Below are 17548 nucleotides of genomic sequence, written 5' to 3'. Positions count from 1 at the left end.
TTGGCTTTAAGAGGCTCCGAATCCCCAGAACACAAATGGCCATAGAGGTTCACATAAAATAATGCTGGAGATCATAGTTTCATTTCTCTGAAGGTTTCCAAGCCTTTATTCTGCCAATTAACTAACTTATACCCTTGGCAGAAATGGGGAAAATGCTGGTTGAACCTGAGGCTTAGAGAAGAGGAGATATTTTAGCTTCTGAAATGTCATGTATGGAGAATCTAAGACTGTTTCAATTTATTTTAAAGGTCTCGCACAGGAAGGCTTTTGATACAGCCCTGGGCATTGGTATTGATTTTAATTCTTGTTTTATTCACATATTCCCAGGTCATTTACCGTGATTCATTTTTATTTCAGCTACAGAAACTCTAATATAGCACATTAGTTGTGATATATACCTGCTAAATTTTTACAACTATTTGGGGGAAGTTAATCCCTTTGCCATAGTGCTATTTACATTGTATATTGATATACTGGTAGACTACAATATAAAAGGATTAGCCCTTCCCCTCCACCAAAATTCAGCCTGAAATAAGCTCTTTTCCTTTAACATCTTAGATCTGATGTGTGGCAGCATCAGAAGCCACCCCACACAGATGCAGGTCTGCCAGGAGCTCAGCGCCCCAAGCAGAGATGGAGCAATAGCATTTCTCTCCAGCTGAATCAGACTTTTGCTTGAACTCCAGATGTTTAGTACACCAAGTGATTAACTCACAGTTCCTTTTCATGGATGCAGCCACTCTGGATTTTACCTCTGCCTTAGATATTCAATATACTCTGCTCTACTCTTACTTCATCGATATAGTAAATCATGTCCATTCATATTCAGATATGGCTTATAGGTTTGCAGCAAAGTTCAACTTTTTTTAACATCCTCTTTTTTTTTTTTAAACAGAATTGCCTAGTTAAGAAATACTCTGGCTTATGCAGTTATTTGTTCTTCAGGGAGTCAAACAGTTCTATTTAGCATTATGTACTACTGCAAAGTAACATCATCATGAATATTAATTAGTGTTGGAATAATTGACAGAAAGACCAGTTAATATAGTTTACCAAAGAGCATTCCAAATAAACTCCCTAATCACTTTTTTTTAATGTAGCTAACATTGATACAGCTTTGCTCTGTGCCAGGCGTTGTGTTAAACAGATCATCTCATTTAATCCTCACAAGAGCCCCATGAGGTATATTAGTGTCTCACTTGAATTCCCCTGAAAACAGAGCTTGAGACAAGGGGTTTTTGCAGGTAGTATTTTTGGGAGGTGATCCCTGAGGGCAAGAATGACAGCTGAAGGTGAGACAGAGAAGCAGGAGGTAGAGGCAACATAAGGATGTGTTGTTTAGCCACCATGTGGTATTCATCTGTTTTTGTGTTGCTGTAATACACTACCTGAAACTGGGTAATTTGGTGTGGGCCTCTTCTTTTCACAGCAGAAAATAGCAGGCAGCCAGTGGGTGCAAGAACACATGGCGAGAGAGGAAGCAAGAGAGAGAGAAGGAGTGGAGGTGTCAGGCTCCTTTAAACAACCAGCTCTTGGCGGAACAGAGTAAGAACACACTACCCACCCTCTGCGCAGGGAGGGTATTAATCCATTCATGACAGATCCGCCCCGCCATGACCCAAACCCCTCCCAACATTGCCATATTGGGTGTTATATTTCAACATAAGATTTGGGGTGGGGACAACATATCCAAACTCTATCAGCAGGCAACAGGGACTTAACTTTGCTTGGACTGATGCTTCCCACAATCGTCCAGCAGAAGGGCAGGAAGCAGGAGCATTTCTCCTCTGGTTCCTGTGCTCCACAGGTTACCCCAGAGTGAGGGAGCTCTCCCAGGGGAGAAAGCAAGCTAGGTTTTAACTGCTTGCAGGGAAGTGAGTTGATGTAGATTGCAGAGGCCTACGGCAGACACGGCTGAAGTCACCGGTGAACTGTGTGAACTGTGTGAGTCGGGGCAACAGAAGCTTCTGACACAATTACTATGCCCCCATTTTTCAGAGCGAAAACCAATGTACATGGAGGTCATCTCACTTGCCCAAGGTCACAAGGCTAGTCAGTGGTGGAGCAGGACTCGAACGTGGGCAATCTGACCTCAAAGCTCATGGCCCTAACCTCTACTGCCCCTCCCACATGAAGGATGATGACGGCCACACTCCACTCTTTCCCTGTGTAGCTCCACCTAAAGGTTTGGGGAATCCATTCGCTTTGGAACCCTCTCTGTAAAATTTATTCAAATATTGCAATTTCTCCTTTGAAAATTCATTTTCTTTTAATTGCAACAACACAAGAAAATGTTACTGCAATGCTGCATGTGCATTTATGGAAGAAACATGACTATCTTTCATTTGAGACCACACAGGAAGAGAGAGGTTCAGACAGTATACCACTTGAGAGGAAAAAGACGGGGAAAAAACAGCTACACAACTTTTTTTGAGTTCAGAAACTGCTTTTCAACTTTTTATTAAAATGTTATTCTTCAAAGAGTATAGAAATACACCTGGCAACGACCTGTTAGAAGTCAACCATCTGCTTCAAACACACATGAGAAATATACCCAACCAAATTCTGCCATCACAATTTATTAAGTTGTACATATACATTATCAGAACAATGGACAGTTTTCTGACAGATTATTTTTCCCTTTGATAAAAGTTGTAACAATCGTGAAGGTTTTGAAAGATAAGCTTGAAGGACCACAACATTAGCTGTTGGGGCAAGGAGCTACAGATGGCATGCACACAGGGTGCGGGAGGCAGGGGAGCCACAAGAGGATGTGGCAGTCCCCTGTATCTACTGTGAGCCAAGGACACCGCAGGAGACAAACACAAAGAGGAAAGTGCTCCCTCTCCAGGGGTAGGGTCTTTGGGTTTATGTTCAGGAATTACAAGACAGCACACCCAAGAGAAGAAAGAGAAAGGAAACTCCCTACACATAGTCTGAGCTTCCTCCAAGGGACAAGGGGCCAGTGTGGTTAAAGGAGGGGATGCATTAGGACCACTGCCCTGGGGATGTGGAATTTGCCAGTGAGGACACCACTTCCCCTCAAGTTCACTCAAAGAACTGATTGGCTCCCCCAGGCACCATTAATAAGAACAAAACGCCTTAGAGAGAAAGTGGAGCTGGCACTGGATTTGCCCTCACTGGAAGTGAAATGTCATCTGTGGTTCAAATTCAGCCTGGCGAAATCTACCTCAGAGTGGACTCGAATCGCTCCAAGGACTGATCAGGTGAGGACACTGCCCTCCCTCCCCACCCACCCTGGCTCCTACCAAAACTTCACTAGAAGGAGGAAGTGAAGAGCTCACCTGAGCTAGCAGTTGCCTTGGAGTTTTAAAATGATTAATTATTTCTCCCTGTTCTGTTTCTCCTCTGTGTCCAAAATGAAGGGAGAACCACAGTCGTACAAACAGACTGAAAATGAGACTGGCCACGCCAGGGTTCTTGAGTCTTCAATAGAATGGAGTCATCTTTGTCAGACTTTTGCCAGTCTTTTGGGCAGAATCACCCTTCCTAATCAAGTATCTTTAGCTTGATGTTCCCAAAGGATGCAGCTTGCACTAACTTTGCATTTTTTAAATTACCTTTTAATTCCAAAAGTTTGCATAAGATATTTTTTTCAATATACTGTACTCATGCTGATTGTTACATAGCACCTTTCACGTGAGATCACATGGAAGAGAAAAGACTACAGTGTCGTGGGCATTTCTCAGTCTTTCTTCTCCACCTCTAAGCTTCTCTCCCATTTGCTGAGAAAACACAATTTAGGGGGCAAGACACAGTGAAGAGCTTGCAGTGTTTTCCAACCAACACTGACCATGTCTGGAGGGTACAGGTATATCTTTCTGAGTCCTTCATGATGCCAAGAGAATGTCAGGATAACCAAAGACAAAATACCTCTCTTTCCCTCTGGGCACATCTATTGCCATATCTGTCAAATAGGGGTGGAACAGTCATTCCTTACATATATTACAGTGAGAACGGACAAAACATATCGGGAAAAAAAGTGAGTCATATGATTGTGGCTTCTAGGGAAATGACGTCAGATGCAAAGTCCCTACTTTCTCAATATAAAAGGTTTTCCTATTTGTCATATTTAAGTTAATTAAATAGGCATTTTCACAGTGGCCACACAGCTCCATAATTATCCTGGAATCTCCATATATCCTTAGACTATCTCTGCTCTCTTGAGCTGGTGGACACTTTTCTCTCCATTTGTTCTCTGCTGAGCACAGGGAAATGAGAGCTCTCCAGAAAACGTACATGGAGCACCCCCCTCCCCCAAGAGCTGTGCCAAACTGCCTGGCTCTCATCCCACAGAGAGGAGTGTGGACTTTACTAAGGACATGGGTCACTGTGATAAATATATATCATCCCTCAATAAAGAAGATATTTGATTTTATATAGATTTCCCTTTCACTCAAAAACATTTGGCCCATACAGGAGGAATCAATCTGTAGTGGGTTGCAATGAGATCAGACAAATCATACAGCCCGAGTGAAGGGAGGGTTAGAATGTAGAAGCTCCCTGTTGCTTCCAGGAATTTACGATCCTTGCTAGGAATCCACCTTTGGAAAAATGCTCACTTTATTGTTTCTGCTCATCTTCCGCTCCACCCTGCCTACCCTGGGCATCTTTGTCTGGATTAGCTCTTCTGGGGTGTTACCCAAGGGGGGAAGCAGCCTCTTCTTGCTGTTACGGGTCTCCGAGAGCCACTGAGGAGGCAACTCGAAAGGCCCAAAGCCAAATTGCAGGGAATATTTGTCAGGGAATGTCTCGGGTTCCACAGGGGCTGCTGGTGCTACCTGGGATATAGAGTCCACTGTGCCCAGGGGTAGTGCAGGGGGCACAAACTGTGGCCCCTGCTCTCCCTCCAGGCAGGTGGGAAGTATCTCCTTGGCCTGGAAGTCAGCTGAGCCAATGTACTTGGCTTCACTCTCTTCCTCATCCTCTGTGGACTTAAAGATCTGCTGCTGCCCAATGTGGAACATCTCTAGGAGCTGGCTGCCAGAGCGCATGCTGGGTTCCAGGCTGGCGTCAGCCATCCCACTCCCTATACTAACCACATTACGGCGACTGTACCGGTGATGCAGCTGCACCATGGTCCCTATCAAGCACTTGCGGACAGATTTGTTCACAGTAAGAAAGAGAACAGGGTTCGCCAGCAGAGAGACTTTGGGAAGCCAAATGGCAGTGAGCAGCAAGAAGACAGAAGTGTCAGGGACATTGAGCACAGTCTGGTAGACAACCAGGGTGGCATAGGGCACGCTACACAAGATGAAGACCATCACCATGGAGAGCAGGGTGGCATGCAGCTCGGCCTCCCGCTGGGAGGCATAGGGGATAGAGATGGTGTTCTGTGGGGTCCGGAGTGCTGCAATAATGACCTTCTTCTTCTGGCTGGCACTCAGTGCCCGTCGGATCAGTATCAAGAAGAAGAACACCACAGCCACAGGCACGATGACTGTGGTGATGTTATAGACAAGAACGTACACCAGGTGGCCCAAGGAGTTGCTCCAGACTTCTGTGCAGGTAGACATGGCATAGATGTCAGTCACGTTGGTCACTGCAAACACAGGGACACTGGCCAGCACTGCATGGGCCCAGATGTACATCACCAGTTCACGGGACTTGGCATCAGATATTTTTCTCTCCAGTGGATAGAGGACTGAGTAGTACCTGCAAGATACACAAATAAAATTAATTTCACAGAGGACACTCTTTAAATTAGGGGAGTCTAAATTAGTAGGCAAGAGGGAAAAAAGGGTCAACTTCTTTTATACAGCCTGAGACACAGGGAAACACTGGAGGAATCCAGGAAGCCAGATCTTAAGCTTTAAGGACTTTGCCATACAATGAGAGGCATCACTAGATGGAAAAAAAAAAAAAAAAAAAACTTTCCAAGGGAGCAGAGAAAAGCCCTGTCTTCATGAGATTCTCAAGTCTCTTTCTTTATCAGGAAAAAAGAAAATAATTTCAACTCATAGATAGCTTGATATTTACTGCCACTGGGAATAAATCCCAAAGAGTGCTCTCAATATAAAAGATGTCTTTATCTGCTGTAAAAACATCTCCTTTTCAATTTAAAGGTGAAGCATAACTTGTAAAAATTTTACATGGGCTGGAGATGCTTTAGGGTAGTTTTCAAAGCCACTAAGAGAAAGAAATGTGTCTACATACATATCCAAACCAGACTATTGCTACAGTCTATGCACTGGATATCATTAGCATTTAAAGATGTGCAGGACAGAAGAGCCCAGTATGAAGGATGGACTCTAAAAAGGCCTTCCACAAAATAAATTCAGATGATAAAAGCTATGCCTGCTCAATAGCCAATGCTCCCATGATAATCTTTCAGTAACACTAAGAGCAATTAATAGGTCTAAAATGCCTGCACACTTAGATTTTCTTTAAAATCAGATGAGGCCTTTTTTTCCTTCCCAGGTTTAATTTATTTTTTTACCACCTAAAAACAATTGCAAAAGCACTTTGTTTCAACATCACCAATGATCTGGGGGAACCGAGTAATTCTTCAGACTCTAAAACTGTATCTTTCATGAAAGGGCTGCCACTAGCCACCAGAGATAAGATAAGTTTCGACCCATGTCTTAGCAGTAAGCTAATGCTGAAGTTGACTTTACTACTTTAGTGTAATTCATTTATTCATGGGGCCAGGTAAGCATGCATGCCTTCCTGTAACATGCATTTCTGAGCGCCACCTATGTGCCAGGTCCTGTGCCAGGCACTGGGTTACAAAGATGAAAAGACACATAGGAATGCCTCCAAACTGAATGGGAAGAAAGACATGCACATGAACAGTTATAAACAAGGAGATGACGGAGGCTCTCCTGGAGGCAGGCACAGGGAGATATAGGACAGGGGGCACCTAAAGCTACCTGAGAAAATATCAAAGAGAAGGTGGCACTGTGGTGGAGTCTGGCAGGGGGAAAAGCTGGGGGAGATGTGAAGCAAACACAACAGTGGCCATGGATGATTGGGGAAGGATGGAACACAGTGCAATGTGTTCTAGATCTCTTTCTGAGAGGGGAAAAAAGAGAAAGAAGTGCCTAAGTAATGCATGTTCTCAATTTTTTTTCTCTGAATTTCGATAAACTTTCCTAATCGCAACTGTATAAATATGTGATGACCTCATCCCCACACATACATACATGCCTAGGAACCCACTGGCTCTGATTACCATTTGCTCACTGCATGTAACAGACCCAGGCTTTCATTAATTTCCAATCCTGTTATGTATTGGGAAATAGACTGCAACACAAGCATACAGGTTCCTTATAAATAATTTCTTAATGTGTACATCTCTAGAAGATGCTACAGGAAGTACAGGTGGCCTCCCAATAAACTTGCTGACTTGGTGCCATGAAACACATAGCTGCAAAAGAAGTGAGAGAAAGGATTATCTTCCCTTCTTCCTGTGCACCGTACTGACGTCTGCACATAATGTGTTTCTCTGAATAATAAAACAGGAATTTACCAGTCTTGTTTTTCTACTAAAAGAACTTGTTTACCTTTGTAAAAAGTGCTGATAACATACAATAGTTTTTCTGCTGGAAAGAAAATAAGAATTTCTTACTGTTTGCATATTTCTTTGTCTAAGACCAAGGGCCCAGAAATAACCCACGGGGATTACTGCATTGCTTCAGGTATAACAGCAAGCTCTTCAGAATAATGTGCTCCCACTCTTGTTGAACGCTATTCTTAAGAAACTTACTTTCAGGATACATAGCAGTATTATTCACAATAACCAAGGAGTAGAAACAACTCAAATGTCCATCAACTAGTAATTGGAGAAACAAAATGTGGTATACCCCTACTAGAATACTATTTGGCCATAAAAATGAATGAAATACTGATACATGCTAAAACATGAATGAACATTGAAAACATGCTGAGTGAAAGCAGCTAGACACAAAAGAATACATATTATGATTATACTTACATAAAATGTCCAAAAAAAGAGCAAACATACAGAGATAAAGTAAATTAGCAGTTGCCCGTCCTGGGATGGAAATAGAGAGTGATTGTAAATGGGCATGAGGTTTCTTTGTGTTTGATGGAAATATTCTAAAATTAGATTGTGGTGATGGCTGTACAACTCTATAAATACACTAAAATTCATTGATTTGTACACTTTAAATGGGTGAATTTTATAATATATAAACTATATCTCAAAACTGCCTTAATGGTTCAACACAAAATGCATTAAAGCACCCGCTGGGATGTAAACTTGAGGAAAGGACTCTGACTTTTCACTGTTGTAGTCCAGTCCTGTGTAACTGCACATTCCAGATATTCAAAGACCTCTTGTTGAGCAATGCAAGAGACAGGCAAAGTCACCATAAACCAGGCATGGCAAATTGGCATCTCATGGCTTGCTGAACAGATATGGATGGCCCACATAATATTCTTTTTGGATGAAAATTAATTGCCAACATTTAAAAATGATAGAATTCTGGATTTTTTTTCCTCTTCTAAAAAAAAAAATAGAAAGTTCTGTCCACTGGAGTCTAGATACCCATAAAGCAACTATTAGCTGCATCTGCTGAGTGGCTGACCCCTGAGAAAGGGAATGTGGGCACACTCTTCATGCACTGCAACTCCAACCTGGCCCCATGTTACTTGACTTTGTCACCTTCCCTGTCTATCCCTGTGAATGGTGAAATTCTAGTCCCTTCTAAAGAGCTGGAGTGGCTCCCAGCAAGATGTCATATATAAATGTAAAATGATTGCAGACAATACGTCTAAAGAAGCAAGTGCCAATCAGAAGGGAAGCCTAGGGCCGGCCCGTGGCTCACTCGGGAGAGTGTGGTGCTGATAACACCAAGGCCCCGGGTTCGGATCCCACATGGGGATGGCTGGTTAGCTCATGGGCTGAGCATGGTGCTGACAACACCAAGTCAAGGGTTAAGATCCCCTTACCGGTCATCTTTTTTTTTTTTTTTTCCTTTTTGTCTTTTTTCATGTCCAAGGCCCCGGGTTCGGATCCCACATGGGGATGGCCGGTTAGCTCACGGGCTGAGCATGGTGCTGACAACACCAAGTCAAGGGTTAAGATCCCCTTACCGGTCATCTTTTTTTTTTTTTTCCTTTTTGTCTTTTTTCATGTCCGGCAACGGACCGCAACCCTCAGTGTTGCGCCCGTACCGGACTGGGACCAGCAACGGGATCGCAACCCTCGGTGCTGCGCCCGCCCCTCGCTCAGCCAGTGAGTGGGAACCGGTCTGTATGTAGGATCCGAACCCTCAGCGGGAGCACTGCCGCGCTCCCAAACAGGGCACTGTAGCAGTGCGCCACCGGGCCGGCCCCCGGTCATCTTTAAAAAAAAAAAAAAAAGAAGGGAAGCCTAGAGAAAGGGAAGCAAATATTAGTGTGGCCTATCCAAGCACAGGTCGTAAGTAATTCATTTAATTTTCCTCATCACTGAGGAACCTGAGGCTCAGAAAGGTTAAGCAACTTTGCCCAAAGCCACCCAACTAGAAAGCAGTGGAGACAGGACTCAAGGCCAGACTTCTGGCTCCAGAGTCCACTCTCTTTACAACAAAGGTAACAACTTCTCCCAGTATGCTGGGGGCTTTGCGTGACTCTGTCCCTTCATGCAGACCACAACAGGCAGCTGATGAAATCAGTGTTCCAGGCCTAGGAGGCTGTAATGATTACACAGATTGGTTCTGCAATCAATCCCCTCATAACTCATTAAGGTATCAAGTATGTTTTGAATGGACAAAGAGTTTTAAAATTTCAAATGCATGTAAAAATGTAGTGAAATTTTAACATAGAGTATAAAGTCAGAATAGCCAGCACTTTCCCTTCAGCAACTTTTTCTCTCTGTAAATCTTGACATCAAAAGTACTCACAGACACAAAAATACTTCTCAATTTTTGTTTGCTTATTTAATTTGTTCTCTAAAATGAAGTGCTAACAGCAAAGAGAAAAGGCAGAAAGCTGTTGATTACTGAGACCTGTACACTTAACTTTGATACATTTGATCAAATTATGTATGATGGCAGAGACTAAGATATAAGATCTACTTCCAGATGAACATCCATCCTTTTAAAGATGGTGGGAAGAGAAAACAACCGCCACCACAATATGAAGCCTTAGAAATAAATCCTCCAAAGGAATTCTGATGTTATCTGGCCAGGTCCAACTAAACCAGAAATGTTTTCATCCTGCATCAAAGAGCCCTAATGGCAGAGTTATCAATCAGATGAGCAATCTACTGCAAACTGCAATGCAAATACCACCAATTCCAACCAAGCTAAAGAGATACCATGATCTAGTAGCTCTGCCCAGCATCCTCATGATGTCTTCTCTCAATGGTTCTGTTCCAGGACTGCTATTAAAGCACCCTGTCCTTCGTAAAGTGCCTGTTTTGGACATTCATTCTCTTTCTGTTGACCACAATAACAACAACCAGGATAAAAAGCAATATATGGAACATTGACTACTGAGCCCCTGGCTACCTGATCTTACCTGTCCAAAGCAATGGCAGGGAAGCTGAGGATAGTCACAGAGCAGAAGACTTTGTGCAAAAATTTGACGACCTTGCAGAAGAACATGGTGTAGATCCACCAGCAGCAGTGAGGACTGGTACTGAGGATGATGTCGAAGGGCACGCAGACCAGACTGGCACAAATTCCCGAGCAGGCCAGGTTTTTAATGAACCTGTTGGTGACAGATTTGAACACGGTTGTGCGGCAAGTTGACCATAACACCATGAAATTTCCTGGCCAGATATGAAAAAAAAAAAAAAAAAAAAAAAAAAAAATTAATTAAAAACAAAAATGAAAGTTAAAAAAAAGACAGGAAAAAAAAAAAGAAAATACAGGTTAAAAAAGATTTTTAAAACTACATTTGACAACTGATTTCAAAGGATTTAATTTAAATACTTAGTTTGCACTAGTCACATTTCAAGTGCTCATCGTCATATGCAGCTAGTGGCTATAGTAGTGGACAGCACTGTTCTAGACTTCTCAGCAGCAATGATGCAAACAACTGTCTGCCTGAGCATTCTCCTCTTGTGGCTCCCACAGGCCTATGGTCTCCTGGTTTTCTTTCTACCCTCACAGCTCCACCAACCCCTGGCTGCTCTAAGTATCCTTTTACTAGGCCCTCCTCTATTCTCCCTCTATGGCCTCTCCCTAGGTTAAACCCCCCATTCTGGTGGCTTTTCATCAAAATGCTGACGGCTCCCAAATTCACATCCAAAGCAGCCCTCTCTTCTCAGCTCCAGACTCATATTTCCAATTAAACTTCTGATTTCATATCCCTTTCAGTCTATCATGCCTTACCATGGTCCTCAAGGACCTACATCGTCTGGTGCCTGCCTACCTATTCTCATACTTCTCTCCCTGGCTTGCTGGCCAGCTACTCTGGCTTTTTTTCTGTTTTTGAAACAGATCAAGTTAATCCTGCCTCAGTGCCTTTGCACAAGTGTTTTTATACTTCTTAGCATCTTTTTATTTTAAATACTCACTGTGCCTCCCCCCATTATAGTCTATTATAGTATTCTGTTGTGTCCTTCATAGTTCTTATCATAATTATTAATTTGTTTACTTGTTTTCTCTCCATTTCATGAGGACAAAAACCACATCAATCTTGTTCATTCTTATAACTCCATGCCTAGCTCAGTATCTGGCACAGTATAGACATTTGATAAAATTTGTTGAATAAATTAATTTGTAAAATAAGTAGACAAACAGTAATCAAAATCCCTGTAGTAAGAGAACCCCATTTGCAGTATGTATATCATGTAAGGATATGCTAAATCAAGAGTTCCCAAATCTCAATATATATCAGAGTGACTATACCAGACATATTGAATCAGTTAATAGGTATGGAACTGGGAACCTACATTTGGAACAAGCACCCCAGTACAGTTGGCCCCCACACTAAAGTTTCAGAAATACCACTTCTAGACACAAAGTCCGCAGCACTGCCCACAGAGTCTCACAGGGCCCCAGTCTTCAGGTATACAGGGCAACCTCCTTTATTGGTAGACTTTTGCCAGACAAGAGAGCTAGGTCCATTTTGTCAATCAGTCGTGACCCACAGACACTGCTGCCTCCTGGGCACATGCTCAGAGAATGCCTTCTAATGAGCTGAGCTGACAGCTGAGCCGCACTCTAAGAAGAGTGATGCAAGGCAAGGCAGTAATGTTTGCCATGGTCCTCAAGGACCTACCTAATCTTGTGCCTGCCTACCTATTCTCATACTTCTTTTCCCCTGCAGGGAAGGGTTCAGAGCTGTAGCCAAGGTCACCACAAAGAGGTGCCTCAGCACCTCAGATGTGGACATATCCTATGGTCAAGAGTCTCTCTTCAAACACAATATTCCACAGCTACCCATTATCTACCAGACAAGGGAGAAAAACAGCCACTGAGCATAGGTATGCAGGCCAGCTGCTTCCAGGAAATACTCTACACTCAACCAAACTTTTTAGTATACTGACTCAGTGTTATAAAACCAGCAGTGTGTGTCTATATACACACATTTAATCAATGTAATAGCTATTTATACTGATACCACCTTGGGTCCCTCCAGCTTTCCTGTCACCAAGGTGGTAAGCTGAACAATAATGATGCATTTGAAGCTCCATTAATTTCGGTTTTTTGGTGGTTTTTTTTCCCCTGGCCTTTTCCCACTGAAGCACAGATTAGGGTCTGGCTGAAGCATTTTTCTTCACTTAAGTTTTACAGACAGGTCTTAAAATATGGTAACTAATATTAAAGTAGCCCACTGGAGGGCCGGCCCGGTGGCGCACTGCTACAGTGTGCCGCTTGGGAAGCACGGCGGCGCTCCCGCCGAGGGTTCGGATCCCACATACGGACCGGTTCCCACTCACTGGCTGAGCGAGGCGCGGGAGCAACACCGAGGGTTGCGATCCCGTGGCCGGTCCCGGCAGACCGGCCGCTCACTGGCTGAGTGAGGGGCGGGAGCAACACCGAGGGTTGCGATCCCGTGGCCGGTCCCGGTCCGGTACAGGGGCGACACTGAGGGTTGCGATCCGTTGCCGGACACGGAAAAAGACAAAAAAAAAAAAAAAAATAGCCCACTGGAAGAAATCTGCCACGCAGAGATTGTACCTGTTATAGTATCTTCAGTTGCTAAAATGAGAGGTGTCTCCAGTCCACTGAGAAACTTTTCCTAAACACAATCCTTCCTTGTTATAAATCAAGACCCTCAGGATTTTCTTTTTCTCTCATCACTGTTAATCTTTGTAGTTTGGTAGGTTATGCTGAATAGAACATCTTGAGTATCAGAACAAATAGGAAAATACATTGCAGAGGAAGGGACTGGCTGTGGGCCAGAAGTCTCTCAACCACATAGTAGATTCTTTTGAAACTTAACTGAAACTAATTTGCATCATCACTGTTATACTCTACTTTCCCATCCATCCCTCTCTCTTCCCATTATGTCAGGCATGCTTTTTAATTGTTTTTTAGTTATACTTTAGCAGTATATATGTATATTTTAATAATAACTTGAGGTCAAAGTATTCTGGCTGTAGGATAATGTTGCTTTGCCTTCCACGGATTTGTCACCCCTTTTCCCCTCAGTGATGGAGCTGCCAAAGATTACTCAAAGCCCATCTCTTCTAAGCAGTGAGAAGCTCGAAAAGGGGTTAATCTACCGGAACCGTCAAGATAGAGGCATTCCTTCCATTTGGGAAATTAACCACGAATTGGGGTTCTCTTCCCGCATTTATTCTCCAGACCAGGAAGTTACAGGAAGAGAACATAGGTGGGGTTTTTGCTAAGTATAGTTTAACAAGTTTAACAATAGAAGCTGGTAAGATTCAGTAAGACAAGCAAGGTGACATTCTATAATGCAATTAAGTTGATCCACTGATAAAAGCTTGATTTTAGCAAACATTCTCTTCTTACAGTAATTTCTCAGTATCTTTACATATCAATCAGTTGCCTGTCTGTCTTTGAGCCAGCAAACTTGCTGTGTTACAATTCCTTATCTTACAACAGAGACTATAGCCTGGGGAAAATTTCCTGTCTTTTGCAAGGTCAATATTTGAAACTGTAAGGCTTTGGAAAACCAGACCCTGTGCAGTACATTTGCTTTATGCATACTCCACTGAATAAACCACCAGATATACCATCTTAGGAGCCATATTGAAAATTAAATGAACATTTCATTAGTATGTCTACACTCAAGAAGGAGAGAATTGTTTTCAGTGAATTATTATTAAAAACCTAAGACTGCTGTAATAACATTTTATCTCCATCTATTGATAAGAGTAGGCAGCATATAATGTCTTATCCCTTTTGCTATTAAGAACCTGAAGCTAAAGAAGCCTTTGTCCTTTCCATTCTCTAAACCGTTGCTCTTTCCTCATTTAAAACTTACTCATTTGGCTCTAAGAACCCAAATTGGACCAAAATATTAGGAGAGAAGCATCCATGCCTAACACCTGATTGGCCACACATTTTTTAAAAGTGTGTGTGTGTGTGTGTGTGTGTGTAAGCACACGAGTATACACATACATACATATAAATATATACACAGCAACATGGCGAAATAACTACATACTTTATCATTTACTCTCACTAGCACTTCAGATTCTCCTTGACTTTACAAGGCATACTGTGGATAGCTCAGTATATATTTAAGTAACAAGGTATTCAACCTCTATATACTTTTTACTTTAGAGATCATGTTCTAAATCACTTAATCCCCCTTAGAAATGATCCAAGCCCTGTATCCATTTTTCTTCCCTATGTATTTTGTTGTACTTTCCAATGCTGAATTCTATAACAATACTCAGGCCCAGAGCTGTGGATACAGCAATCTAATTACGACATAACCACAGCATACAAAATTGAAAGGGGAATGAGCGTTAGAGAGTGATGGCATTGGTTCAAGTCTACTCTCCCTGGGAATGCTGTAACTCTGTCATTCCTCCTAATCCAAAATGCAAATAAAGATTTCTCTTCCCACAGTATACTTGATAGTCAAATATAACTGATGTGGAAGACAGAGACATGTGAATTAACTACAACTCATAGGTAGTGCTTGACTGATAACAAGGAACCACTGAATTTTTTTTTCAACTAAATTTTGTCTGTAGCTGTCCTTTCTAACTGGTTTTAGGCTTTACATCTTTGAGAGCAACAACCCTGCTGTTTGTTAAAGCTAATAACCAAAATGAAAAAGACATTCCAAAAGAACAGTGGGAAATAGTGTGCCTTTGAGAATCCTCCAAGGAAAACAAATACATTACCCTTTAAAAACTACCAGCTTCCCCAGAGACTTAACACAGTATAAAACGTCCACGTAAATGCTTTTATAGAAAGATAACATACCACCCAGAACATTCTAAAAACTGGAACTTGAAAAATGCAAACTGGAGACAATATTAAATCACTAGGAAAAGCCTGAGAAGACACAGTGTGCCATGAGGGAGACCAAAGTGAACCAACAAGAGGTTAGAAATACTACAAAGGAACTTTTACACTCAGCATACACCGTGATACAAGAGAAAAGTCTAACCAAGTTAAGTAATACTAACCCCATGATAGAAGAAACAAAGAACTTTGTATAGAATACATTTTTAAATGTCTTCTTTGCTACAGTTAGCAGTCAAAAAGGTAACCAAGAACGCAGTTTCTTGGGTTAAAAGAATTAAAAGAGTTAGGTAAAGGGGATATTAGAAAATCCTTTTAATTAATCTGCCCGATAACAATAAGAATGACTTTTGGCCTATCTATGTCTTTATATTAAAATGGCATACAGTTGGCTCTTGCTTTTTTTAAACTAATATGACAATCTAATCTCTATCCTTTAATTGTTATATTCAGAACATTTACATCTAATGTAATTATTGGTATGGTTGGATTAAAATATGCCACCTTGCTAGTTGTTTTCTATTAGTCCCATCTCTTCTTTGTTTTTTTTTTTTTTTTCAACTTCCTGATTTTGGATTAACTGAATTTTTTTTTTTAATGGGAAAGTGTCAACATCTTATTTTATTATTAATGTAAGCATTTGATGCCAAAGAAAATGAAAGGTAATTTTACAAACTCAGAATTTTTATAAGTACATGAAATTTCCATTTTATTATATGGTTTTATATCAAACTAGTTCAAATGAATTTATCTACAACTATTCCAACATAGCTTCTTTGGAATTATTTCAATCACCCCTAACATGTGACTTCACTACACAGCTTTGAAGCTAAACAAAAAAATAAAATTTTAAATGACTTAGATAAATGGGATAAGAATAGTCATCAGATGTAGATTCGGGGCGTTAATCTCCAAGGTACTTTGTCAAAATGTTTCTTCTGATATGGCAGCTATAAGTTAGAACCTTCAAAAACAAGGGCAGAACAAGAGTACAATAAAAGAAGCTTCTGCAGTGTAAGTCTCCCATAGTCCTAAGCCTGACATATACAAGGCAAAGCATCTTTCCTGCAAACTAAATGGGTCTCCACTATTTCCACCTAGTTGAACTTTCAGAGATAGATGCCCAAGACATATCATTAATACACATATGATCTTGGCTCTGGTTGCATTAATTATGCCTAAAGAGTTTAATACCCATCCAAGTCCTAAGGTGGAAGAACACATACACTGGGATAGTAATTGGCAAGAGCAGACTGTAAAAGCAAAGACTGCTCGTGCTAGTGCAGCCCTGTGGGAAGTTTTCTTCCACAGAGGCCAAGTAGAATAGTCCTGTTAAAGAGGCCAGTGGAATGAGAGCAGTCAAGGTAGAAAGATACAGAAACATTCTTCTCCTTCACTTATTACCCACCACTGTTTTAAAAGGTACATGGTATTAAGAAAATTTAGTTGTTGTGGGTTTTTTAAGATTATGATCTGGTGCTGCTCTATTTCTTCTTGCTTCTTACCCTGCTGTGTCATCTTAGCTGCCTGTGGTATCATATTAGGAATCCAATCAATGATTGGATAGGTTATTCCCAACTCTTCATTAATCAATTCATTTGTCAGTGCTTTATATCTGAGCCACTTTTTGGAGAGGGGGCACACTAGGATCTCCAGCAGCACCAGGTCAAAGTTGCAGGGCAGTTCCTCCATCCTCTCCCTCAGGTCTGCTGAGGGCTCTGACCTTGATGCGTGCAGGCACCTAAGGGAGACCAAGGACAGCAGCACGAGTGTCCCCCCACAGCACTGAGGTGAGCCTGTCACAAGCTCAGCTCAGTATGGTCTGGCAGCCAGCACCCTCCACCAGCAAGGGCCACGCTCCTAGCTCCCCACTCAAGTCCTGCCCTGAACATTTTTTATAATTCCATTTTATCTTCACTATCAGTTTATTATTTTTAATTCTTTTACTTGAGTAAAATTCTTTTACTTTAATTCTCTTATTTTATTGATTGCCCTATGTCTACCATATACACTTTAATTACAGTCTACTTTCAAATACTGTTACACTCCTTCACATGTAGTATAAGAATCTTAAAACAGTGTATTTTTAATTCCTCTCTCCTAACCTTTGCACTTTCATTGTGATACATTTTACTTTTATGTAAAAGTACATTGCTACAATTTCCTCTTTC

The 17548-nt window shown here is 41.7% G+C and overlaps 2 protein-coding genes across 2 annotated transcripts; both read right to left on the bottom strand.

The window, feature by feature from the left end:
• Positions 1–2425: 2425 nt before the first annotated feature.
• Positions 2426–10760, bottom strand: GPR176 (G protein-coupled receptor 176; the record flags this gene model as incomplete). The annotated part of the gene is made up of 2 exons (XM_008566112.1): positions 2426–5676; positions 10492–10760. Coding segments are annotated over 2 exons (1392 nt in total), but the record flags the coding sequence as incomplete, so codon positions are not given.
• A 5785-nt stretch (positions 10761–16545) lies between these two features.
• Positions 16546–16761, bottom strand: LOC103585199 (phosphatidylinositol N-acetylglucosaminyltransferase subunit Y-like). Its single transcript, XM_008566108.1, has one exon. The coding sequence runs from the start codon at positions 16759–16761 to the stop codon at positions 16546–16548; it is 216 nt and encodes a 71-aa protein (XP_008564330.1).
• Positions 16762–17548: the final 787 nt, after the last annotated feature.

The sequence above is a fragment of the Galeopterus variegatus genome, unplaced genomic scaffold, assembly GCF_000696425.1.
Source record: "Galeopterus variegatus unplaced genomic scaffold, G_variegatus-3.0.2 Scaffold220, whole genome shotgun sequence".
Lineage (NCBI taxonomy): Eukaryota > Metazoa > Chordata > Mammalia > Dermoptera > Cynocephalidae > Galeopterus > Galeopterus variegatus.
The sequence above is the reverse complement of the archived record's forward strand: the minus strand, read 5'-3'. Positions and strand labels throughout refer to the sequence as shown.